At 46.9% G+C, this 26,385-nt stretch overlaps 1 protein-coding gene across 9 annotated transcripts in view; it reads left to right on the top strand.

Annotated features, from left to right (window-relative positions):
- Positions 1 to 26,385, top strand: part of SLC4A4 (solute carrier family 4 member 4) — a 117,226-nt gene that overhangs the window by 2,135 nt on the left and 88,706 nt on the right. For 3 of the 9 annotated variants that reach the window (XM_071431265.1, XM_071431266.1, XM_071431267.1), the window contains exons 1-2: positions 10,861 to 10,880; positions 16,286 to 16,359. The exons of 2 other annotated variants lie outside the window; for them this stretch is intronic. In XM_071431265.1, the coding sequence (XP_071287366.1) occupies positions 16,287 to 16,359 (73 nt within the window). In that variant the 5' untranslated portion in view covers positions 10,861 to 10,880; position 16,286. Of the gene's footprint in view, positions 1 to 10,859; positions 10,881 to 16,285; positions 16,360 to 26,385 lie in introns of those variants that run through there. 4 more of the 9 variants (XM_071431271.1, XM_071431269.1, XM_071431270.1 and 1 more) reach the window with 2 other exon arrangements.

Genomic DNA, 26,385 nt, shown 5'->3' on the forward strand with positions numbered 1-26,385 from the left:
TGTAGGGTAAATGCTTCGGTTACCGATGTCTTAAGCTGATAAGAAAAGGCTGAATTTATGCACAAAGTGCAGTTCAAAGAAAAACATCCCTGTGAGAAGGAAAAATCTATAACTCCTTTTGTTTTCAGATCTACCTGCTTATCAGACAGGGTGGAGGAGCTGAGTGTGTCTCTGGCTGAAGGTTTTCTAATGCTGCCACCCTGGACAGCTGTAATTAATAAGCTGGAAGGGGTTTTGGGCAAGGTTGGGAAGGAAAATTGCTGTGTGAGAGGCTAAAGAAAAAAACCTGTTCTTATTTTTCTGCCAGTAAGTGTGTGAACAGCTATTTGCAGTCGGAGGTGCTGCCTTGCCAGAAAGATGCAGTCATAAAAGGAAAGGTGTTGCTTTGAGAAAGGAAAATCTGGGGTAAATGTGCTGTTTTGGGAGGTGGGTGCCCAAAAATGCTCCTGTGTGTGTACATGCCATCTGTTAGTGCAGATTTGCTAGTAAACCAATTTCTCTTCTTTAATTTAATTTTTTGGATTTTATGCCGTGACGTTGTTATACACGTCTGTATCAAAATAGCATGGCTTTTACCAGTGTGCATCCCAGTTCCTCCCCTGGGCTGGGAGAAGCAGAGGGCTTGGAAGGAGGGTTTGGGGGTGCCTTGCTGCCAGCAGCATTCCCGGCACGGTGGCACCACTGAGTCCCTTGGTGCTGCTGAGATGCCTTCATGGCCCCACTGCGAGAGCATCCTTGTCACGCTCCAGAGACCCACCTCGCACGTATCTGCTGTGTGCATTAGGTTCAGAATTGGAACTCTTGCTTTGAGCAAATTAAAAGGGTACTGATAACTCCTCCTTGTTCCAAGTCAATTAGCTGCTTCCGGCTTCAAATCCACTTAGAAGGCTCACAAGGGGGGGAGTGCTCTTTGAAAACCCAGTAATAGCAGTTTATGGTTAATATTGATAAAGGAGCGCGTGTCTGTGTCATTGTGCTGTGTCTGGTGGAAGGAAAGCTCCTCTTTTGTGCTCCCTCAAAACATAAGGTCTTTCTCTTAGCTCACACTGCCTGGCTTGAAATGGAGATACAGCTATAAAATGGTCAAGGTTGCAGTGGATTCCCACAATCACTCAAAGCAAGGCTTCTGCCTCCCTGCCCTTGAACTTTGAGTCGCTATAGCATCTCGTTTCTCCTGAGTTTGCTCGGGGTTATGTGCAGTTTGTGGCAGGAATGCTTTTTATTGCTGTTGGACAGTGTCAAAGACAATGACTGCACCCATAATTGGGTGATAAAACTGCGTAGCATAAGTAAAAAGCTGCAGAGCTCTTGCTTTTCAATGGCTTAATTACATTAACTGAAGAGATAAAAATGTCTTTGAATTACACACACAATTATGAGTCTTTCACATAAGGAACATATTTGAACTTGCCATAGGGACTGGCAGTGTGGTAAGGTTGCATGGAGATTTATGAGAAGTTTGAAAATCAGAGAAAGCTCCATCTCAGTTCTTGGCGTTCAGTTTGATTTGGAGCAGTGGATTTCTGTCCAAATTCAGTAGGCATGTAGATCCATGCTGTTGGAGTATGGCTGAGCCTTCTGAGCACAGCAGAGGAGGTTGCAGACAGCCCTGGTTTTATCTGAATTTTCTCAGCAGAAAAAACAGAAGAGTTGATTCCATGTCACCAATATCAGAATTCTTTGAATCTGCAGCGCAAATGAACTTTCAGCCTCTGCATTCCAGAAACGTGTGCTATTAGGAAAGTTCGTTCTGCTGCCAAAGTAAAACAGAGACTGAGGGGTGGATTTAAAATAGCTTTATTATTTATATATATAAATACGTATGTATATAGAGAGAATATGGCTGATCTATATATTTTCTACTCCTAAGGAAATTCTTTTAGTGGGGGAAGAGAATTTTCCAAGTGTTTCAAATCCTAGCTGTATTATAAAACTACCTTTATAGGGGAACAGGATCATATTAGTGTTTTGCTAGCATATAATAAATACTTGCTAAATACTCTGTATTAATTCTGTCTTGAAAGAAGTCTTAATTTTCCTTTCATAAGTGTTGATCCATACTTCTGGCATCCCAAAGTGAGCTGAAGAACTTGGTGGTGGGAATTGTTCCATGACTTCTTTTAAGACTGAGGATTACTCAAATCACTTCATTCTGTTATTAATGATGATGATAAAAGCTATTTCATATTATTCAAAATATAGTTTGTAATATATTATTATTAATAATAAACTTACATATTATCTATAAATAATACAGATCTATGGTACCTCTGCTTTTGACCTCTGCGAGGTGACTGCTGCTCATCTGTGAAGTTGCTGATGTTTGATGTGATTGTTCCCCAGGGGAGGTTGAATTTTACTTTCTTTTGAAAACTTACAATCAGCTGGTATTATGCAAGAAGTCCTGGTGGGTTTGCATGTCCAACAAATTTTTGGCTTTTTTCACAAAGGAGTTATTCCTGTGGTGTGTTCTGTCTTTTTCTGCTACTTTTTCTGAGCGAAACATGCAAACACTTTGATTTTGATGACTGTGCAGATGTGTAATCTGATGGCAAAGATGACAACTGAAGTCTTGCATGCCAACTACTCATCTTTGCTAAAATTTTTCAGTTTTCTCTATTTTGTACAGTAGGTGCAGAAACAGAACTTGTGTCTCTTTTGCAATGGTGTGTGCAACTTGAAGATTATGGTGTTTTCCTCCTAAGTTTTTTAATAAGTTTTTACTTCATTTTAATCACATCTTGAAGGTTTACTGAGCTCATTTAAACTCTTAACCTTGAACAGAAGGTTGCAAAAGTTAATTGCTTTTATTGTACCTGTAGCGGCTGTATAACACTTCAGACACATTGTCAGCCCTTCGACGTAAGCATAAAGGTCTTTTCATCAAGGCTGCTAAATATGAGGTTGATAAGAATGAAGCTGGGCAATAGTTGCTCACTAGCTCAATGAAAAGTGGCATTTGAGCACATCAAACCTGTCTATTGCACTGGAATTGAAGTGTATTTCTTACGCACAGGAGTTGGATGTGCACATTTTGCTGAGGTCTCAGAGTTAGCAATTGTGGTCATCTTGAAGCGGATGTTACCTAAATTCTTGTTAAATTTGTCTAGTCTGAGCTCACTTCCCTGGCTGACACTCTGTGCATTCAGCAGACACAGAGCATGTCTCAAGACCAGCAGCCCTGCTCAACAGAGCTGCCTGTGTGTTCTTCTGGGCAGGAACAATCATCCCCAGGGGAAAATAGATGGGGCTTTGTTCTCTTGTGTCCCCAGCAAAGCTCTGTTCCAGAGCCTCGATGGCACAGCGAGTCAGCCTGTGGTGCCATGGGAGTGTTCCACATCCATTGTTTGACATCTCATGATCTCTTAGGTGAGCAGTGATGGGGTTTGAGCAGTACTGTCCCAGTAGATGTGTCAGTGTGGGGCTTCATGGGAGCAGTAGTGCTGATGATGGAGTGTCAGTGCAGTAACACCTCTATCAGTGCAGTGAGAGTAGTTGAAAATGTGGAGCTGTTGCCTTAGTCCCACAAAATACTTCAGTGCAGGTGACTTCTGGCCTTGAGGCAATTCAACTCATTGGCCTTTGAGGCCATGCTGAAGTGCTGTGCTGGGGTGAGTCCTGCATGAGTAGTTCCACTGGCATGAATGGAAGAAATGTGTGCTGAGATATAGGACCGTGTGTGGGGAGAATTCATCAAGTGGGGCCAGAGGGGTGCAGGGACAAAGTCTGGATTGCAGCCATGAGCTTGCTTGCAGGGTGGGGTTGGAAATGAGTGAAAGACCAGTGCAAAGTCTTGAGTGCATCTTTGATAGGCACTTGGAGGGTGACGTTAGAGAGAAGCTGTAGAATAGAGTATTGATTTAGGGTAGAGTTGGAATGAACTTAGAGCTGTCATTTGTCCACCTGCCTAGCTTATCTTTTCAGTTCCAGTTCATCTGTCGGATGACATCAGTGAACTTTTGGAAAAGATACCTTGAATGGATATTGAAATGCTCTCCATTTCAGAGTGCATTTGTATCTCTATCGTGTTATTGGCATATCACTGGAATGTGCATGGAAAGGAGATTATTGCTGCCCACGAGCAAGAACTGCTTCTACCAGAACGTGATAGATGCAATGATTCCCTGTAACTCTGTGAGTGCTTCTCACTCGGGATAAAGGAGTATGTTTCTCCCTTTTAATCACTGGTGAATGATCAATTTTTATACCAAAGCTGGGCTTTAGAAGCAAAGGCAGGCTGTCTCCCATGATGTACAGCTCCCACGTCATACAGTCTTGGAGAAGGCCTTCTGTGTCCATTGGGCTTTCCTGTTCCTGGGGAAGAGTTTTTGCACTGTGCCTGATGAGGCGGGTGTGCGGTTCCAGCCATGGGACTCTGCAGGGTTTTGGCTTGTACGAGGCACCTTGTTGACCTTTCGGTCTCTGGGCTCTGTGTTGCTACCTCGGCAGGGCTCTGAAGTTGAGCCTGAGAGCCTGCTAGCATGGAAGGAATGTGAGCAAGCCTGGGCTCGAGCCTGGGCTTAGGCCCGTGCTTCGTTGGAAAGGCAAGCCCAGGCGCCCTTGCTCGGCTGCTGGGGCACAGAGCTCCAGGCAGGATGCTCTCAGTGCTCAGCCTCATGGCTTGCTCCGGTTTGCAGCAGAACTTGAAGGAGTGGGCATGTAGCTTGGGCTGTACATCCTTGGGCTGTAATTTAACCTGGGATGGACACTCTGGACCCGTGAATAAAACAGTGTAATGGCAGGAATTGCTGCAGAAGGAAGACCTCTGTATTTCCCAAGTTTTGCTTGGATCACGGCTCTCTTTGCTTTGCCAGGAATACAGTGTATAAATTTTGTTGAAAGGGAATATGCTGCAAAACAGCCCTGTGAAAAAACCCCAACTGTGTGTTCCAGTGTCAGAATCCTCTCCAGAGACTGAGTAAAGGGAGATGGTGTCTCCAGCTTTTAAAATAATTACTCGAATTAAAGATCAAGCTAAAAGAGCCGAGTTCACTGAACATTAGCTATGCGACTTAATTTGTTAAAAAGCATTGAAAAAACAATGTAAGCTCAATGTCTCTCCCAGCAAGTAACCTGGATGTCCCCTGAATCTTCAGAAATGTGGGAGTATAGAGATTCCTGTGAACTCTAAAAGTTTCTGTAATAACTTTTCTATTAACGCTTCTTGAACGAACATGTTTCTGCCTTTTTAATTCTAAGTGGTGAGTAGGACACCTTTGCATTAAGTATTCCTGGTCTAGTAATGCCTTGGGTTGCCAACAGCTCTGTTTTCCTGGAAAGGCTTGACTTATGATTCAGTGAAGGTACCTGTGGGTTTTTGTGGAGCAGTCTGTTCAGTTCTGGATGTGACCCTTTACTTGTAATTCTCAGAAATATCTATGAAGTCTTGATCTGTGGTATCAGCCCAACTTTTCTGGCTCTGTTCCCAGGCCAGTCATTCGGCTTAGCAATAAAAAAATGCAAGATAATGGATGCAGATAACTGGGATTTAATATTACTGTAGCCCATTTCCCGTTTACCTTTAAACAGCCATGTTGCAATTAGGTGCTGGGCATAAAGCCCTTCTTTGTTAACAGGTGTCTCCAAGAAATGTGTGACTGATGACCATGTCTGGGTTCAGCCATGGTGGCCCTGACAGCTTAAAAAAGGAGTGGAAAAGCTGCTTGTGCTTTTATGAATATCTATTACCAAAGCAAACTATTTCAGGCCTGTTACAGAAAGAGGCTTTTTCTGAAAGAATGACTTCCTGCAGTGTTTTAAGCAGATGCATGTGGAAAAGAGGATGAAAGCAGATGGTGGGTGATCGATACAAGCCGTGAGGGGACTCCAGCATGTCCTCATGCACAGCCACTGATGCTTCGAGGTGTACCTGCTGTAGCATGGGCCTGGCCAAATCCTTTGAGATGTACCTTCTCCATCCTGGAGTTATCCTTTGGGGTGTCACCACAGGTCACAGCCCATTGGCCCAAGCTCCCACTGGAGCTGCAACCTCCTCAGCACAGCAGCAGAGTAGCCCTGAGCTGGGCCCCACCAGCCCAGTCATGTCGTCGTCACTGCTGTTATCAGAGCATTCCCAGGCCCAGCAGAGCAGCCTGATAAGCACCACGGGGAGCACCGAAAGCAAAAGCTGCCCCTGACGACCTCTAGGCACCCCATGTAGCCAGGCAAGCGTGCCCATGGCAGGGCAGGAGCCTGCTGATCAGTATCCATACAGCTATGACAGCTGTGAATTCCACCTAGCACATTCCAGTCAAATCTGCCGTTTGTTTGAACCCTTTGTGCCCCGTACTGGACACCAAAAAGGAGTGTCCTGATTTAACCCCAGCTGCACCACTGCTTGCTTGCTCCCACAGCAGGAACTATAACATTGGTCAATTCCCATTTGTGAATTGTGTGTTTCCAGCACAAATCCAAACTGTAGCCCCGTACTAGATACTGAGAAGAAAATGAGCTGTACCCCAGGCAGAGCAGCACAAAATGTTACATCTGCTGTGGTTCTTGAGGATGCCTTTGAGTTTATAGTTCCTAAAACAGAAGTAGCAACTCTTCCTTTATACAGAGTTCTGGAGGAAGAGGAGAGAGAATGTGGAACCTATAAAATATTTTTTACAGCACTTGCTCATGTCAAAACACTATTGCTTGAAACCCTAATGGGTAAAGGGCTGAATTGTACAGGCACGTGGGAAATCTGAAGAGAACATTTGAGGAATGCCTGGGAAGTTCACGTTTATGGACTAATGATCTGAAGTCAGAAGGAGCCAGCTGCCATGCAGGGAGAGCAGCTCATTGCAGTGACAAACTTGTGTAAGTGGCAGTAGAGGAGGCTGAGCAGCCTTCCTTTGGTAAAGGAAGATGCAAGTGATCTTAATTTCTGAGGTTTTATCTGTCCAGAGAAGGATTTTTTTCATAGTCCATCCTTAGGGCAGATGAAGTTTTCCAGACCCTGAAAGAAAGATTGATGCTGAAGTCTCATTTTCTCTTCCCTTGCAGAAGTCTGCTTGGTTTTTTGTCCAAGCTCAGTAGCCTTTATACTGATGGTTAGGTTACTTTGGAAGCCACAGGACGTCCAGCAGTGCTGCTTATCAGCATTGCTGTGCTCCTACAGTTCTGTCCCACAAGTTTTTCTTCCAGACAACATTGATGGGTCACAAGGAAGGAGTTCAGAAGAAGTAGCTGTGAGTACTTTTTGGCAAGAGATGACTTTTCAGCTCTCGGGTTGTTGTTTTCTTCACAGTCTTGTTTTAGGCTGATATGAATAAGTCTATTTTGAGCTGCCCTTAAATGGATGTCACGTAGAGGACAGTCTTGTTAAAACTTGGGAGTTGCCTGCTCAGCAGCTGGGTTCTGCACTCTTGGCCGTGGTTGGAGGATACAGTAAACCCAGCTTTAGGGTACTGAGAACCAAATTAAGAACCTGACTGTCCCATGGAGCAAAATGCCAGTCCAGAAGCAAACACATTTTGCTGGTGAGGTGGGTTGAACATTGCTAAATGGATTGCCTTATGCAGGATCATGCGTTGTCTGCTCATAGCAGTGTGCTTTTATGCTGCATCATGTTCATGCTGCTGGAGCCGGTGTCCTGCTGAAGGAGCCCGTGTCGCTGCGCTGCTGACTAACGCCATGAGAACGCGATCATGTGCCCTGCCTGCTCTGGGCCAGGCTCTTATTAATCACTAATTGGTCTGCAGGGCTAGGTGTAGGGATCGCAGGCTGGCTGCTCCTCGCTGCCATCACGCGCCCCAGCTCAGGTGCCGGGCGGGTCAGCACGACGCCCTGCTCTCACGGGCTGTGTGCACCCAGGGCCAAGGGGCACCCCAAGGTGATGCTGTGCTCCATGCTCCGGTGACCTGTTCCCTTAGAAGTGTACAAAATCCCCCTTTGCTGTCTCTGCAGGCACTCTCAAGTGTGTGGCTGTGTGGATGAACTCTCTGTGGGCTAGTGGCCATGGCAGTGAGGTTCCCCCAGACTGTGTCATATCCCAGTGGCTGCTGGTGCTCTGGAACAGCTGTTTCCTACCAACCTGCCCCTCTGATACCAAGTGAAATTTGGAGGAGGGGAAGTTTTCCTGCATGTAGGTGTAATATGTAATGTCACTGGTTAGTGATAGCCAGGCACCACACATATGGTTGACCCAATAGCAGATGCTCTCCCAGGAGCAGGAGCACCATCTCTGGCCATGTGGAAGGCAATTGTCACTTGCAGTTATGTTTCTGCTTGTGATCCTTGTGGGTATCTTGTGAGGGACCTGAGGGACCTGTGTCCTTCTGGCTCTGTGGCTTGTGCTGGTGTAATCAGTGTTTTCTTGAGCACTTGGCACTCTTGGGAGACAGAAAGGCTACCTGGATCTGTGTTGCTCTGGGCTGTGACTGACTCTCTTCTGACTGGACCTTAAATTGGTGGAAGTGGTGAAATTCTTTTTTTCTGTTCAGTCTCAAGTTATTTTATAACTTGGTTTTGCAGTTCACTTCCCTCTCTCCTCTTCTGTCAGGAAACATTTCTTTATCTTCAGTAAGCTTCCATTGGCTTGTGTTTTTTGGGGTGGTTTTTTTGTGTTTTGGTTTTTGGTTTTTTTTTCCTTTGGGTTTAGGGGTTTTTTTTGTTTGTTTGTTTGGTTGGTTTTTTTTTCTCTCTCCCCAGTGCAGCCAGTGAAGACAAGAAGGGCATTTAGTTTGAAATCTGGCTGTGTTTCTGGCTCTCAGGTCTACATTAGTTTTGAGTGACTATTATTGAATTAGGATTGATGCATGCACCAGGACCAATGCCAGTGACCTTCCTCGGCAGAGATTTTGTTTCATCACCCCTGGGAGTGGTCACTATAAACTCTTCTGGATGAGCAGTTGGCTCTCAAGTGAGGATGAGGTCCAAAGCCCACTGGTTTTTTTCCTTGTCTAATATTTTTGGAGTCCTTTCTTCTGCCTGAGTCTTGTGTGTGTGCTGACATTTGGTTTGGATGGCTTTGCCCTTCTGTTTAAGTTTTTAAGTGTACTCTGTCCACACTCCTTTGGAGGTGAACTCAAGTGGTATCACATCCCTTCTTACTTTGGAGCAACTGCTCCAAGGTGGAAGAATTGCAGTTTTACAGAGACCATCATCTAACCAGGTCAAGTTTGCATAATTTGGGATAAGTGCACTTTGAGGAGTTCCTGCTTGTGTAACACTGTGCGAGTGGTTAAGCAGATTCCTAAAATGATCCATAAAAGTATCCTTGATGCCGGATTATGTTTTTGAAACCAGCATATTGTGAATCCACGTATTGCTTCAGAATGCCAAGAACTGGATCAGAAATGCTGTGCCTGCACTCTGGGAAGTGCTGAGAGTGCATTAGCTCCCTTGGCTGCTTCAGATGTGTCCAAAATGTTTTATACAACCAGGCTTTCTGCCTCTGCCAGCCAGAGCTCAGGTCTGGATTGTGCTGGATCAGGTCTTGCCTGTCCTCCTTGCAGCGGGAAGCCAGCACATGCTCTGTACCCATGTTACCATCAGTAGTCCAGAGATTTGTGATGCTTTTAGAGGGGCTTCAGCATCTTGGAAGTGGTTGGTGGGACAATATGCAGCTCCAGTTGTGCACTTGACAGTCTGAAGCCTGAGGGAAGGGAAAAGCTTCAGACTGTAATTACAGAGATTAAGCTACGGGCTGGTCTCACACCTTTTGTGTGGTGTGATTGCTATGGAGAACTTTTCCCCAAAGCAGTCACAGGAGAGGACAAGTGCAGAAGCTAGGTGCTTGCTGGGAAGTCAGGATTGAGCGTGCTGGGTTGATTTCCCTGGAGAAAAGCAGCCCTGGATGAGTGGTGCCAATGTGTGCTGCCCCACCCCTCATTGTACACACTGCTTGTTCCTTTGCTCAGTGGGAAATGAACTTAAACCCAGCACCGCCCAGCCCAGATAACTCTTTGCTTTTAGACACAGGACCAGGCTGCCCACTCTAACATCCTCATTTACAGCTGGGAATTTGCCTCAGGATCAGGCTTCCCATGCCTTGCTTTTGGAGGTTCCAGGTGAGCAATATGCAGCAGGTGCTGGAAGTTTCCTGCAGTTGCTGTTTCTTTGTCCAGGTTTCTCTATAGGTGTATCCAGACCTCCTGTACTTTGAAAGCTGTGTGCTGGGCTGATGTAAAATACACACTTGAAACGTTGCTTTGCTTCTTAGCCCACGGTACTTGCTCCTGTGTGTGACACAGCACACTTAGTCACAGATTCCTCACAAAGAGCTCTTACAGGAGTCTGGAACAAGGAGCAGCTACTGTACAAACCAGCATTGGTTTGAAATAGATGCACAGTCAAGTAAGAAGTTGCCTCTCAGGCATAAAACTGCAACAAAAATATTGCAGGACATGACATTGTCACGGTAATAAATAGCCAAAAATAGTTCAGATGCCACAGGCTGGCTTGAAATAATAATTTTTAGGAAAAATCCACTACTGCTTTTGGGTTTAAAACCTGATGTCACTCTGCCTCTAGAGAAAGCTTTTTTTGGTGATTTCTATTTCCAGAAAACAAAGCTACAAAAATGTCTGGTTTATGTTATCCTCAAACAGATACATTGATAATATTTGCAGTCCAGAATCACTTCTTCCTGTGGATTCATCTCATTTGATTCCATCTCCCAAAGCTCCTGCCAAAGAGCAAGCTTGAATTCCTTACAGGGTGTCTCTGTACCTTTTCCTGGCTGTAGTTCCATGAAGTACAGCAGATGGATGTGGGATGTGTCAGGAGCCAGGTGCTCGGCAGCAGAGGCTCACCCTGTCCTGGAGAGGGGCTTGCACTGAGATCCTGCAGTTCTCAAATGAAGCTGGAATGCAAGGCAGCCTTGTTCTTGCAGAGTCCCCAGCTGAAGAGGCAGCTGACTTCATCAGTTTTTACAGTCATGTCATTTTATGGTAAGTCATGTAATCACAATGAAGCAAAGGCTTCAACTGTTACACCTGCCCTGCATTCAGTGACAGTGTTCCCCTTGTATTTCCCTATGTTTTGATAGTGTTACTTTATTGCTTGTGCAGAAGAAAGCTGTAACTTCATTCACTCCTAATTGCTTTTCCTAGTAGTTACTTCATTTTTGGAACATAGCCAGCTTCAAGAGTTGTTCTGAAATTGTCGGAGATCAAAATTGAAATCCAGGTGATGGAACTTATTTTGCCATCATGAATTCAAATGGTTCTTATCTTGGTTTCAGGAAGGTGCTCTCACAGACTTCACCTGTGAGTTGAGATAAAACATTTAGAGTTCCTGACGTTCCAGTCTGTAAGAGTTTTTGAAAACAAGATTTAGTCAAGAACTGAGACTCCTATTTAAATCCTGTCATGGGACTTAATTTCACTCCCTGAGGACACCTCCATAGAGGGAAACATTTCACCTAATGAGATGACTTAATTGGGAATTTATTTGGTTTATGAATATTAGGGTGCAAGTTCTTTGTGTGCAAAGCAGAGGGTTCTGTCCTGCTTTGCTCCGGGTGAGTACAGCCTTTTGCTGAGAAAGCTTGTAAATAAATGCTGCTTTAGAGCTGACAGGGGAAAATGCGTCCAGGATAAATTTGGCAACATGTTCCAAAAGTGCATCAACCAGGCTGTGCTGAGTATAGGCAGAAGCTCTTTTTTTGTGTGATAGAGCCCATATGCAGGTATGTGAGAAACCAGAACACATCAGGGCCCTAAAAAAGGAATCGGTCACATTAGGTCTGTTTATTCACGCATATGCGTATGGGCTGTGAGAGCATCAGCTGGGACCCGGTCTCCTTCCTGGTTTCCTGTTTACTTGGCCACTACAATTGCAGTGTCTGAATGCTTCACAGGTTGCAGAGAGAAGGAATAATGTTATCTCTGTCTCCCCCCAGCCAGCTGACAGAAGCAGCCTGTTTGGCTTGCTGACTCATTCCTGCACTTGGCATCTAACCTGGGTGGCTTGGTGACGGCACTGAGTGTTACTGGAAGGGAAGCCTTTGGTGGCTCTTCTCTCTGCTCAGGTCCAGTCCTGTTTGTGGGAGCCTTCAGGTCTGGCTGATCCATCTGTGGATGAAGGTTGGATGATGCTGGTTGTCACAAGTAGTGTTGGTTACACCTGAGGGGAGCAGTGTGGGGCTGTGATGTTTCCTACCAGAGCAGATCTCTCCTTTTGTGTTTGGGGGTATGTGGTAGATCTGGGGGTAAACCTTGTGGGATTTGGGACCTGCTAAACAGCTCAGCCCACGATGCCCCGTGCACCATCCGCTTGGGTTTGTCTTTTCTCCTGCAGCATCCCAATCCATGCCTTCCCACTCCACTTTGATTGCGGTAGTTTTAACTGAGGAAAACAGTCTTGACAGGTCACTGGTGCTGTGCTCTGTGAAGCAGACAGGGTGGTTGACTCTGCATGCTCAGGAAGATCTTTCTTCCCTTGCCTTTCCCGGGAGAGTGGAGAGCTTCCTCACACCTGCCTGGCAGAGCTGTGGCACAGCGGGTGCTGTGCTGGGCAGGCCCCCTGTGGGCTGGCAGCTCCCACCGATCCGCCGGGAGCCGTGCAGCCCGCGCTGCTGCTCTGGGACCTAGAGCTCTCCCTCCTCCCTCAGCCCTTGACCCTCTCCACGCCCCAGCTCGCTGGGCTGCTCTCTAATGTGACTTTCTCACGGCTCTGTGTTACGCTGCTCCAGTTACGGAACTGGCTCCGTTTCTTTTTCCTTGTGCAGTTCAGAGTTTGCTGGGGTTTCTTCCTGATTGCAAAAGCCGTTGGAAATGGGCAGAATCGTAAAAGCTTATCAGTGAGCAGTAACTCTCCCCTCTGGCTCCCCAGCTCTGTCAGGCATTGATTCACTCCGGCGAGTTGTGACTCCGCGCAACATCTCGTGTTGCCACATCAGTCCTTTTTATTTACGCCAAACACCACTTTCCCTCTCTCCTGCCCTCAGCCTTCTGAGTCTGGCAGCTGTGGCGCTGAGCAGCCGGGCGGTGGCAGCACTCCATCTCCCCGCGCTGGGGAGCTGGCGGCCGGCCGCTGCCGGGAGTAGCGCGGGGAGCGCTAACTCCGAGGTTACGCGCTGCTTTGCGCTGCCTGGGAGATGCAATGAGAGTGTTTGGTGCTGCAGCCAGAGACCCGCGGGAAGAATTCGTGTTGTGATGAGCAGAACAGATGCTGGCAGATGAGCGCAGCCATTAGCAAGTCCAGGATCCCTGCTAGTACTAAATTGGTCTTGTTTTTGCTGAGTAGCTGGGCAGAATAGTTCTGTGAGCTGGATCTGCCGGCTCTTTGCAGGCAGAGCAGAATTGCTGCTGGCCGTGTGTGACTCTTGTTCAAATGCTATTGACACATAACATCATTTCTAAAAATGTTTGGCACTGATCTAATCATCGGCCCAGAGAGGCCAGTTACTCAAGCAGTTCATGTTTTTTCACTGGAGCATATTCTGTCAGACCCTGAAAATAGAAGCCCAATATTTTTTAATTTTTTTTTTGGGTTTGTTTCCAAAATGTTGCAGCAGCAGTCACGAGGATGTGGATCTAGACAAGAAATGCCTGAAAACCCCTTTACCTTCAAACAAAGAGTTGGTAAACCAGGCTTAACCGAAGGCACATTTCTTTTCAGAGGCCCTAAAATTTTTTCCATGCTTTCTTCTCTCCAGTCCATGTGTGTCTTCCATGGGATAGTGGTCTTGCTGCAGTGCTTCACTAACAGGAGTCTGCCACTTTCCCCCTGAAGATTCCAGGGAACCTTTACTAGTTGTTCCACATCACTATTTTTTTTTTTTTCTTTTTAATTTCTGCAACTCCCATTTCACGGTATTTGAAAAATTCCAGGAGGCTGAAATAATTTCCCCATGCAAATTGGTAAAGGATGTTTTCTTGCTAGATTTTGGCCCACAGAAATCCTGTGATAATCTGAGAAGGGCAGAAAAGACCAAGTCAAGGGGAGGTGGTGCTTGGAGTCTAATCACTAAACTCCTGTGGATTAGAGCTGGGGCACTGTGCCAAGGCGACCCAAGCTCTATTCCTGGCCCTTTAAACCCCCCAGCTCCTTTGGATACATGTTTCAGGGAAAGCATCAGCCTTGCTGAGCAGTTTTCTAGCCCTCTGGAGCTAAAAAAGCATGGCTGTTAAATGTGATAAACCCATTCCAGGCTGGCACAGTGATGTTCCTGGGAAGGTGGGGGGCCATTCCCACTGCTGTAGTGATGCTTGGAAGGATGCTCTGCTGTCATGGAAAGGATGAGGAGACATTTGCCAGGGAGATGGCAACTGGTGAATTCTCAGCCCTGTATCCCTCACATGCAGTGGAAATTACTCCCTTCCTTTGCCTTTCTCTGCTCTACCACGTTGCTCCTTCTCACTTGCTCCATGGTTGGACTGATGCTGCCCAGGCTGGAGGAGCTGGCCTTGGGACACGGTTTAGGCAGAGCTGTGGGACACACAGGTGTGTTAACACACCTGCACATGTGTGGGTGCCCAGGGAATGGAGCTGAATGCCAGGATAAGTACAGATTTTACAGAGGAATAAACTACTCCTATAGTTTGTGTTTGGTCTGGAAATCCAGTCCCATCTATTCCAGATGTTTCCAGTTGAGTTTCTAGCAAGGAGCTACTGTGCTGCTTTGTAGAAAAAAAAATTAAAAAAATATGGGGTTGTTCCTGTACAATCATTGCAAACAGGCAAGGGCATCCATGGGATGTGTTCCCTTCTGTTGCATTAGACAAGATGTGTAAATAGCCTTAAATAATTTAATGAAGAGCTGGAGCTTTCAGGGGAGGCTGGTGTGCGCCTGAGTGCTGGCTTGGTGTGCTGTGCTGGCAGGGAGCACGTCCCACCCCTTTGCACCCAGCAGCAGCTGCTTGGGGAATGGCACCTTTCCTAGCTCAGGGAAATTTCTGCTTCAAATCCTCTGGCTCCTGGAGTTCAGTCAGAAACAGCCTGTGTGAAGGAGGAGCTGGCTAAAGCGGTGGAGGAAAACTTGGCAGAGGTGAGAGAGTGGCTACTGAGGTACTGCTTTTGTGAAATGGGACTCTGGTTCTTCCTTTTGTGGCTGAGTCTTATTTTTTATTTTCTAGTTAGGTAGCCAGGCATTGGGCATGCAAAGTAGACACTCTAAGGCATTCTGGACTCTTAGTATTCATCTGTTCAGTATTTATACCCTCCTGAATTTGAATATTCCATTAAGATAATCTGCAGGTGTTTGCTGCTACAGCTCTCAGAGGATCTTGAATGGAAGCAATATGGATGGGAAGAAGTTTTGAAGGCCTTGTCTCACTCTGGACTGAGTTTGTCCCTATTCCCCTGAGGGAATTTAAGGAAAAGGTGTTGTTTTATGGCTGATTTTTGATATGAAAACAAGTGACCAGCTTGGCCTCAGCTGTATTAGGATGGAAAGCTCCCATGGCGACTGCCCAGTAGTGAGCAGCAAATGTGTACTTAGCCTCTAAGGAGATTATTTAACACAGTTCCAATTTTGTTTATTATTATTTTATTATTTTTGCATTTGCTTGTCAAGAGTGGATTTGCAGATGTACCCTTGGAATGCAGACAGGGTCTGGTTTTGTGGGTGAGCCACAGCAGCAGGAGTTGTGGGCAGCTCTGCGGAAGCACAGCAATGGCAGAAGCGTGGAATTAGGAGTCTCTGCTGTCCACAGAGGCAGATCAGAGGTGGAGAGAAAAGGGGAGGGGAAGGAGGGCAACCACTAAAACCCTTCCCCAAATGGATGAATGAACGGGTGACACACATAAATGACTGCTGTGATGATCTGACTTACTGTAGCTCGGTCTTGGGATAATCCTCATATGTCAGATTTCTGTAAGGCCAGCATGTGACACAAGCTGGGCTCCCAGCAGACAAGTCTGCTGTGCTGCTGCTATTAGGGACTGTGCTTGGAGTGTGTGACCCTGGGGGTTGTGCCTGCTCCCTTCCCTGCGCCGCTGGGGCAGCATCAGAGGCAAACTGCTATCCCACCAACTCTTTGCTCTTGCATAGACAGCCCCAAGCCTGCCTGTGTGGCTGTACCTTTTGGAGAAAAGAGGAGGGGAGGCAAAAGCCAGACACAAGAAACAGGAAAGCCCCCAAAGACTTGTAGCTGGGATTACCTTGTTCACACCTGTCACCACTGATGTCCTCTCAAGGTCAGAATCAGAGCTACGTGAGGCCAGCTTAAAGCGAACGCCATGTGAAAGGAGCTCTATGAAGGAACAGCAAGCACTGGAAGGAGGACTGGAGTGCCCACAGGAACATGAACAACAGCTTGCAAGTTAACCTGCCCAGGACTTGGGCTGGTTCAAACAGCTCGCTCCAGGAGAAGTCTGAGCATTCCTTTTTTCTTTTCTATTACTATAGGATGGAGGACGAGGCAGTACTGGATAGAGGGGCTTCCTTCCTTAAACATGTCTGTGATGAAGAAGAAGTGGAAGGTAAGAGACTTGGGCTGCTGGGGAGGAAGGGTGCCTTTGCTTTGGTGTTTGTATGTAGGAGGGCAGAGACCCAGGGTGCCTTTGGTTTGCCCTGTACTTCATCCTAAAATTGAAATAAGGGAAGGCTTGGTCGGGGTGGAGGTGACTTTTTAGAGAAATCCTCTGTTCCTGTTGGGGAGCGAACGTTGCTGCGTGCTGCTGGCACACGCTTCCACTTCCCCCAAAGTCCTGGTTTCTGTGCCCTGCATAATGGCTGGGAAGCACCAGAGCTGTTTGCTTTGCTTTCCTCTGTGAATAGAGTTCAGCAGTGCTTGCCTATCAGCACTGGAGTCGTGAGCGTGGAAATGTGGAGGCAGCTGGAGAAGCCAAGTGGGAAATCCGGCAGAATTTGTACCAAGTGTCAGGGTGCTCTTAAGGCAGGAAGTGAACATTTGCCTGGGTTATTCTTTGTGCTTGGGAGGCATAAAGAGAATGATTTTCCCTTGAAGGAGAACTTTTTAACAGAGAAAACAGTTTTCTCACTTTATAAGGAAAGAGTAGACTCCCTTGGACGTGTTTTTGTTTTTTCTCTAACTAAAAATGTTGTGAAATCCCAAAGGTAAAAGGAATTTTAAGCAGTTTACTTCAAGTTTCTTCCTGGAAAATGATGAAGCTGATAGGACTGAGTTCATGGCAGCAAATTCTCTTTTTCTCATTTTCTGAGGATTGATTATCTGTGGTCTTGATGAACTAGTAGGGGGGGAAGGAGGAGAACAGGATAGGGTAGGACTTAACCTAGAAGGGAGAGGATTTCACCTTGCAGAACTATCCTTCCCCTCCTGACTTCAGGGTATAATTTTATTCTAACTTCTTTATTTGCAAACAAATGCCTGTGACTTTTCAATTGAAAATGTGTTGAAAGGTGTAGAGTTACAGCCATGTCATTGTCACCAGTAATGGACAGGAAAGGATCCAGCAGTAGGAGAGGAAATAGTCTCTAAAAAGAGGAGTTAGAGCACTTCCAGCAAACCAAGCCAGTCCTTTCCACCAAAAAGCCTGTGTTTTCTTCCTGTCTGGAATGAAGTAATCTGTGCTTAGCCACTATAAATCATCATATTGGGTTTAATGAGGCTGTTTGCTGTCTGCAGGGTCAGGTTTGTATTAGCCTTTTGCTTGTGGAATAATTGACACTTTGGCACAGCAGAAACATTTGAGGAGGGAGAGAGAGGATATTTTTTAATGTTTTACTGTCTTAAATGTTGCTACGTGCTGTTTTGAGGCACAAGGGCCACGTGTGATGTTCCAGGAGTATAATAGAAGTGATGGTTGGTGATGAGCGCAGGAGGGTCCTTCTGACTGTCTGCAGGGGATGTGGTTACTGCCTGAAGTAGTATTTGTGGCTGTGGTGTGTTCATATCCTTTGTTCCAATGTGGATACTCTCATTTGGTTTAGCTGGGCTAACAGACCAGCTGGAGGAATGAGGAGCAGAGGTGAAACAAGCGCTTCTAATTGTACTCGACAGGGAGTGGAGCTGCTGGGCTGAGCCTCCACAGAGCCCTGGGGCTGTGCAGGCAGCTCATTCCCTCGGGGGTGCTGAAGGCAGCCCATGATTCCTGCCAGGCTCCTGGGAGCAGCCCAGCTAAATCTCCCAAGGATGCAAGGCTGAGGCATCTGTCAGGGTTACAGGGCACATATGGTGCATGGGTGGGTCAGCCAGGGAGCCGCTGCTCAGCCGCTCTGCTCTGTGCTGAGTGGGACAGCCTGGAATTCTTGGCGTGCCTGGCAATCTGGGGCACTGCAGAAGTGCCTGTAGGCATTAAAGGCTTTGGCTCTTTGGAGAGATCTTATTTGTCTCCATGTTTCCAGCCTCACTGTTTCTGCAGTTCTCTGTGTGTCCTTGGCTACATCTGTCTCTCTGCAGAGATCCGTGTTTGTAATGAGTGTGTGTATCCAATGTGCACCCTGGGTGCAGTCATGGTCTGCATGTGTGGGATCAACTGGACACTCACAGAGTGGTTGTGGTTGGAATTGATCTCCAATTCCAGCCCCTTGCCATGGGCAGGGACACCTTCCACTTGGTTGCTCCAAGGCCTGTCCAACAGTTCCAGGAATGGGGCAGCCACAGCTTTTCTGGGCACCCCATGCCAGGGCCTCCCCACCCTCACGGGGAAGAATTTCCTCCCAGTATCTGATCTAATCTCAACCTGCCTTCTGTCAGTGTTAAGATCCAGTGGAAGGGCGAAGATGTCAGGCTGCAGACCTTTGACTGGCACTTGGTGCAGATGCTTTTAAGTCCCTGTTAGATTCCTGCACTTACAGTGGAGTGTTTTAAGGAAGGAGAGTGTCTGTCAAGAGACTTAATTTCACTGAAAGTGAGCGGAGAGGAGATTGTTTCTTTTCCTTCAATGAGGGGAAGGGGAGCTGTAACCTTTATCAGAAGAGATAGGGCAGCAGACGTTAGCAGGAGAGAATGGAAAGACCCTCCAGCAGATCATTATAATATGCCTTGGAACCAGGCTGCTTTTGTTGTTTTTAAGTTGCTTTGAGTTCAAAGAGGCGAAGACAGAATTTTGAAGGTGTTGCTTTCAGCATCCCTCTTTGGTGTGTTCCTTGGGAAAAGAGAGGAGCGTGGCTCACTTTGTCAGTGATGCCCACAGGTTATGTCTGTGGGATGGAGATAGCAACTCCAACCTCATAACCCACCAATTTGATTATGTAGTGGTGCGGGGGAGAGGGAAGGACTTGGCTTTTTAAGGAGGGGTAAAAAAGGGCATTTCTGCTCGGGAAGGCATTGAGACATTTTCAGGGTGGGACAATTGTCCCTTATGCCCTCGCTGAGTAAATGTAGTGTTAACAGAAACTGTACATACCTGACAGAACTATGTCCCTTGGGCCTGCTTCCAGGGAGTGTTTAGTCCGTCCCTCAGGTGGCACCTCACCCTGGTCCTACACTGGAATGTGTTGCTGTGATATCAGCTGTTGACATTTGGAAATTACTCCACTCCAGCTCCTCCCTGCTGCCTGGATCCACGAGAGGGCTCGGAGGTGGATTCAGTGCATGTTAGTTAGGAGGAGTTGCTTGGCTGGAAGTGCCCAGAAACGTGACCTGGCGAGCCAGGGGATTTGGCCAGGTCTAGGGCAGAGCATGAAGGAAAGCAAGTACCAGTTGGCTTTGCTGGGGGAGATCAGGAAGAGGCACTGCCCTGAGTCATGTGAGAGGACCCTTCCCATTCACTTAGAGCACTGCACGTTCCTTTCCTTGAAGGTAACGCTGTGCTGCTGTAATGCCCCTGTGAGGAGTGCTGGTATGTGTGACATAAACAGATTACTTAATAACCGATTTTGCAAGAGGGGAAAAGTAAAGCTCCACCTTATCCTGCGAGATAAGGTATTCTTGGCTCTCTGAGTGGAACTTCCCCCAGGCTCGCTGCCACCCTGGCTCTGTGGTGGGGTGGAGGATGCTGGATTTGAAGTCTGATGACTCCACTGCAAAGCCTGAGGAGCACCCCAGCTCCATGTGTTAGGAAATGGGGAGCAGCATACCTGTTCTGCCTTCCAAATGATGGGCAAAGTAAAGGTTTCCATAGCACCTCTCAGCCCTGCTGTGGAAGTGAATTCAGGAGAATATGCTGTTAGGGGAAACTTTTCCTGGGTCCTGCTATCGTTGTGGCATTTACTGTTGTGCTCTGCAGAGAGGCTAACCCAGAGATTTTGTAACAATGTTCCATAACTACTTGTTCCATTTTAGCACTTTCCTCCTCCTTGCTTTCTATTCTCAACCCGGTTGTGTCATTGCACTATGCTGGTAGAAAGCTGTGTGATGCCATAAGCCCAAGATTAGTCCTTGGTGGTTGGATCAATGAGGAGAGAGGCTAAAAGGGCAGAGCTAACTGTGAACATCTTTACCTGTATTAACAGCAGGCTGACAGTGGGAGAAATGAGCTGTATTTGTCCATATACATGGATTTCTTTTTCTCCTCTCATCCCTGCCCTCTGTTTCTGATCCGTGACTGTAGGCAGACCCTCCTTCCTTTTCAGAAGTAACCAGATGACCTGTTTCATATCAAAGTCTTTAATTGCTTCTGAAAGAAATGTGATTAAAAAATTAATCAGGTAAAATCTGATCACAGAATGTGCTCATTAATGTTCTTTGATACCCTTAATTTATATGTAGAAGCAAACCAGGCTTTGCTTCAGTAAAACTGAACTGGGCTTTACTCCTGCAGAAGCCAAACTCAGAGGACTCAGGCAGTGCCTTTGTGCTTTCCTTGGAAACAGCATCTGGCACAACTTCCCTATGAGGATTGTGAGGCCCTGGCACAGGTTGCCACAAGAAGCTGTGGCTGCCCTATCCCTGGAAGTGTCCAAGGCTAGGTTGGATGGGGCCTGGAGCAACCTGGGATAGTGGAAGGTGTCCTTGCACATGGCAGGGTCTGGAACTGGATGAGCTTTAAGGTCCCTTCTGACCCTGACCATTCTGTGATTCTATGAACTTGGGAATGGCAGGTGGAGTTTGGAATCCAGGGCTGCTCTACACAGCTAAGTAAAAACAAGACAGGTGGTTTATATCTTCCCAGCTTTGAAACACCCTGATGAAAGATTTCAGGTCTTCATATTCTTTCCTTTCCAGCTTTAATTCCCCATGGCACTTTTCAGGAGAGTGCTTACTCTTGGCAGCGTCCAGCAGGTCATTGCATGGAATATCGTTCTGGTCATGTCGCTGTCCCTGCTCTGCTGTCAGCAATCAGCATTAGCTCTGAGGGTGCTGGGTGCGCTGAGGAGGTTTTTGATGGCCACCCACTCCATGCTCAGTGAGAAAGCCTGCAGTCTGGGTTCAGAGGCTGATAAATGACTTGACGTAAGGCAGCGATAAACTGGCTGTGCCAGCACGAGAAGTGGAGAAAACGTTCTAAGAGCAGCTGAGTCAATAGCTGGCATGGTCTGCCCATGGTGAGGGAAAGGTGGTGGTTGCTCTGCAGTGGTGATAAGTTTTGTGCCAGCATATGCTGAGCACGAGGTGAAGGAATGGGTTTCCATGCCATTCTGGCAGTGACTCGTTTTTCCCATCTCCAGTCAGTTTAGAATCACAGAATCATTGAACTTGGAACAGAGCTTTAAGATCATCAAGTCCAACTGATTGGAAACTATCATCAGTTCTCTGACCTGGCAGTGAAACTAGTTTTGTTGGGGCCCATGCCAGCTAGAAAGGTGGCCCTCACATGGCACCTTGCAGCCTTGGATGGGAGCAACTGCTCTCATTTCAGTCAGGATTCAAGTCTAGGCTTGTTTGACTGTCTACTCTCATCTTCCTCTGCCCAACAGCTCTTTTTTAAGGTACAGTAACACTGGATATAACAGTTCAGCGTGGAGATTGCAAATCAGATACAGCCTTTGCTCATTTGTCAGATGTGAGTCCCAGATGTGCTTGTGAGCCTTCCTGGATTTTTCCAGGACATTTAAAATGAAAAGGTAACCCAAAACATGTTGGTCATGTTGCCTGGGCTGGGGCTAGGTAACACCAGGAGTGTTGTTCCCTCTCCCACCTGTGCTTCTCATACCAGAACTGCCAAAGCTGGGCTTAACCTGGAAACTGGTGCTAGGGCTTTAGCTTGCTGGTTTGAGCATCCTCCCAGCCTTCCTGGAGGCCTGTCCCCTCCTTTCCTTCTGGTGATGTTCTTGTTCTGGTAGCAGAACACCAGACTGAAATAGAGACTGAGAAGGGGCACAGGGAAGTCCTACAATGCCTGAAGGAAACGTGTGCTGCTGGGGAGGTGTGGGGAGCCCCTGTGTGGGCACCTCTGTGTGAGCCCTGTTCTGTTTGCAGCAAGGCCTTCCATCAGACACCTGTTCCAATAAAAATGCAGCCTTGGAATCGAGGGTCAGTTGCAGAGGGCTGGTTTGAGGCTTTTCCCAGAGAATGGAGGCAGCTTGGGATGCCTTAATCATCATACCACAGCTCTTACTTCTGTTGGAGCAGGGTCTCAATCCTGCCTGTACCTGTGAGCCTGAGAGTGTTGAGTACAGCTTGGTACTCAATTTATTCAGTCTTGGTAATTAATGAGATGGAAATAGGAAAAGATTTTCAGCCAAAATCAGTTCTCTTGAGTGGTCATTGGAGCATTTTGGAAGGGGACATGATTTTAAAGGATGCCAGAAAATCCAAAGGTACTGTGCTTCCCGAGAGCTAAATCCAACAGTCCGGCACAGATCCCCTTCTTTGCCCTGTTCCTCAGAGCCTTTTGTTCTTCAAGTTTTCTTCAACTCTTCTTTCCATTGAAGCCAAGCAGTTCTGGCCAGATTAGATCAGATCACAGCAGGACAGGTTCAGTGGCTTTTATAACCTCTCACAGCTCCAAAAGAAGAGAGAAAGAAAAGCAGCTTACAGGGCTGTGGGTAAGAGTCTCGCAGTGGCTTATGTAAAGCTCAGGGAGAATACCCCCACCACATGTTCATTGTTCTGTCTGAACAATGCCCACCCCTTCGTTCATTGCCACCCCCCTGAATGACTTTGTTCCATCTACACAAGCAGGGTTTCTAAGATTTTCAGGAAGAAAATGGAAGACCTAATTTTATTTTATTTTCCTGTTTAGATATTTTTTACTTGAATTTTTTTTTTTTACGTGAGCTTCGTCTTTTAGAGCCATCCTGTTGCTCAGATCTAACTCATCTGTTACACATGCTTTGCTGGAGTGGCCTGTGAATCTTGTTAGGAATCTGGCAGGTCCAGTCTGGGTCATGGATCATCTGTTTGGAACAGAGGAGTGCAAGCTTTAGGCAAATGGCTAGACAGACTTCCCTTCTGTCTAACTATAGCTTCGTTACATGCTAATGCTTTAGATCCTTTTTGAAGATATTGAAGTGCTAGAAGCCTGGTGTTACAGAAAAAGAGAAAAAGGTCTCCAATTTTCCCCACTGTGTTCCCCTGCACAGCTCATTCCCTGCCATCATAGGCATTTCAGTCAAGGACTGCTGGTTGAGAGATGAAGGGCAGTAATGCAAATATATGAAATGATCTTTGCACAAGTTCCCTCTTTGGTTAAGGAACTGCATGTTCCTTGCTGATGGTGATCCTCACTTGAATCTAAGCCATGAATTTGGGGTTCTTCTGTTGGAGCTGGTAGACTGGAAGAGATCCTTGATGTTTCTAATCTTGTTATGTCTTCTTTCCTTTTTCTGTGGCATAGTAGCTCAGGATTGTCTCTCATGAAGCCTCTGTTTTATGTTTTGCTCTTTCCTGTCTCTCTCTCATGGCAGGCTCATCTCCTGATGGCATTTATCAGGAGGCATTTATCACAGGTCTGTGAACCTGCAGCTCAGCCTTATGGTTGTTGTTCCCATCGCCTGATGGATTCATGCTGACCCTTCTCCTTGGCAAACTGCCACAACACAGAAGAATTGGTTAATTTCATACTACTGTTCTTTATAGGAGAAGGGATTTGGATTTGATCTGTCTCCAACTAGTGCATTCAGTTTTGTTCAGATTTCCACAAAGTGCTCAGTGAATCCTTTTGCTTTTTCCCTGACTGATGGATTTTTACTTGCATGGAAAATTGGTCACTGGAATACCAGCATGTTTTGAAAACCCTGTGGGGACTGGTGGGTGAGCCTGGGGGGACTGTGCTTGGGCAGCCTGTCTAGAGGTTTGGTTTTCCCTGGAGACTCAGTGTCTCTGTCCATGTGCATGAATAGGAATAGGACATGGCTCTTGCACAGTGCTGGGGGAGGTCCTTGTGTTCCTTGTTTCTGCCAAGGTGTGAACAGCTCTCCAGCGTGGGGTGTCCTGCTGGCTGTGCATCCCATCCTGGGAGCACAGAGCAGCTTATGGCCTGGGAGGTGCAGCTGGGTGGGGTGCAGGTGCTGCCCCTCTGCTGCTGCCAGCACCTGTAAAGGCCTCTACAACCAGGTAGAGCTAAGGGCACCCGGCACGTGATGGCCTGGCCTTTTGTTCTTATTTCTTGAGCTGATTTGAAACTAAGCAGGGCTTAGTTTGGGACCTCCTTAGCGCTACTTTTAGTATCTCCCCTTTAAAATGGATCATCCCCCTGATTTATTTGTCCTTCTGAGCTGTGGGCTTTTTTTTGTATTGTTAATTTTCTTTGATTCTCACACAAAATAAGAAGCACCTTTTGCATGAACCCCAGGTTGGAAAAGCAGCTGCTCTAAAGCACACTGACCTGGCTGTGATCCTGGCCATGTCCTGGCTGGTGCCACCTCTCTCTGTGGGCTTGGCTGTGTGCTGGCACCTCCTTGGGCACAAAACTGCCATCTTCTGCTGACAAAGCACGTGGCGCCTCTGGTGTGACTGCAGAGCAGATCTCTAGATGTTACATGGAGGGGGACACCTGGGGCTTTCCATTCCATCTGGGAATAAGACTTATGGCTGGGCTGTGAAAATGGGCTGAAAAGGTCCCACCTTTCATGGAATCACAGAGTGGTTTGGGTTGAAAGAGACCTTCAAGGTCATCTCATTACAACCCCATGCCATAAGCCTCTAAGCGACATAGCTGGGGCATCCTGAGCAGAGTCCATTTTTCAGGTGGCCCAAAATATCTGGCCAGAGTTGGTGGGGAAGATTTTGGCTTTGTGGCCAGCTGTAACCACATAGGCCTGTTGCAGTCTGATCAGGTTTAATGTGACTCTCCCTGTTCTTTGCAAAGGAGTCTTTAAAGGGATAAACAAGGGCTGGGTGAAAACTGCTAATGCTCAGCTTATTTTCAGTCCTTTATACTTTTTTTAATATTAGATTTTGATCTTGTTTTCTTCTAAGGTGCCAGCGTGAGATTCTTTATGGGCTGGTCTTACCACGCTCTGAGTCTCAAGAATCCAGTCATGTGGAAAGGATTCCTTCTTAGATGTAGCAGGCAGACTTTATCCTTTGATTCCGTAACTTTCAGCTCCTGTCTCCAAGTGACTGAGTTTTGGTTTTGCTGAGCAAAAACCATTCCCTAGTACCCTTTTTAAAAAAGAGCTAGTGCTTAAAAATGGAGAGGATCATAATCAAGTGATCTCTCAGAATGGTTGTGGTTGGAAGGGGCCTTGAGGATATTTAATTCCACCCCTCTGCCATGGGCAGGGACACCTTCCATTAGACCAGAGCGCTCCGAGCCCCATCCAAGCTGGCCTTGATGATGATGATGAGCTGATATTCCTGCAGGCAGGGAGGGAGTGCTGCATTTCACAGAACCTCAGCTGGGTGATACACAAGTGGGTTTTCATCAGTAGAGCTGATTCAGGGAGTCTCCCATGCTCCAACTCCAAATCTGGGTGCTGAATCATGAACTTGTTCAGTAGCTCTTAGTAAAGCAAAAGATGCTGTTTTAACCGAGTTTTCCAGGAGAACCTCCCTGATGATGACTGCTTTTTGTTTTGTTAGTAATCAGATGACACGATTTTGTTGTGAGCTTGGGGCACAGTAAACATTCTCTGTGGTCACAAAAGTCAAAGACTTCGGCTACGGTCCGTGTAAGTCCAAAGAGACCCCAGCCCACTGTCACTGAGAAGAGAGCAGGTGCCACCAGGACCTGCAGCTCTGCATGTGCCTGGTACAGCTGGGGTGTGAGTGTTGTGACACAGACACTGGTGTAACACAGTGGTGCACACAGAGGGTGTGGGTGTCCTGGGGAGGGCCAGGAGGAGTTGTGCTGGGTGTGCAAGAGGGCAGGGTTGGTTACCTGAAGTTTAGCACTCCGTGCTTCCCGTCCTCCCCAGCTGCAGGATCCTTGCAGTGCCTGTGTGTCACGTTGTGTTTTCAGGCACTGGTTCTCATGGGAAAGGCTGGCTTCCCCCGGTGAGTCGGAAATGTCCCAGGAGCCCAGAGCATTGAGAGTATGTGTCAATTGTTTCCTCCCAGGCGCTTTGGGAAGGGAGCCTAGGAGATTATCTCAGCATTTGGAACAATATAAACAGATGCCAAGCACTTCAAGTACATGGAGAAGGAAAATGTCTTGCTTGGCCACCCTGAACGGTCGGGGGGTGGGGGTGGGGGCACAGCAAGGAACATTAAATAAGTCTCTGCCTTCAGACTAGGGGAAAGCAGCAAAGTAATG

Source organism: Agelaius tricolor, unplaced genomic scaffold (genome assembly GCF_023055355.1).
Source record: "Agelaius tricolor isolate 1412-34295 unplaced genomic scaffold, bAgeTri1.0.p SCAF_8, whole genome shotgun sequence".
NCBI classification, from domain to species: Eukaryota; Metazoa; Chordata; class Aves; order Passeriformes; family Icteridae; genus Agelaius; species Agelaius tricolor.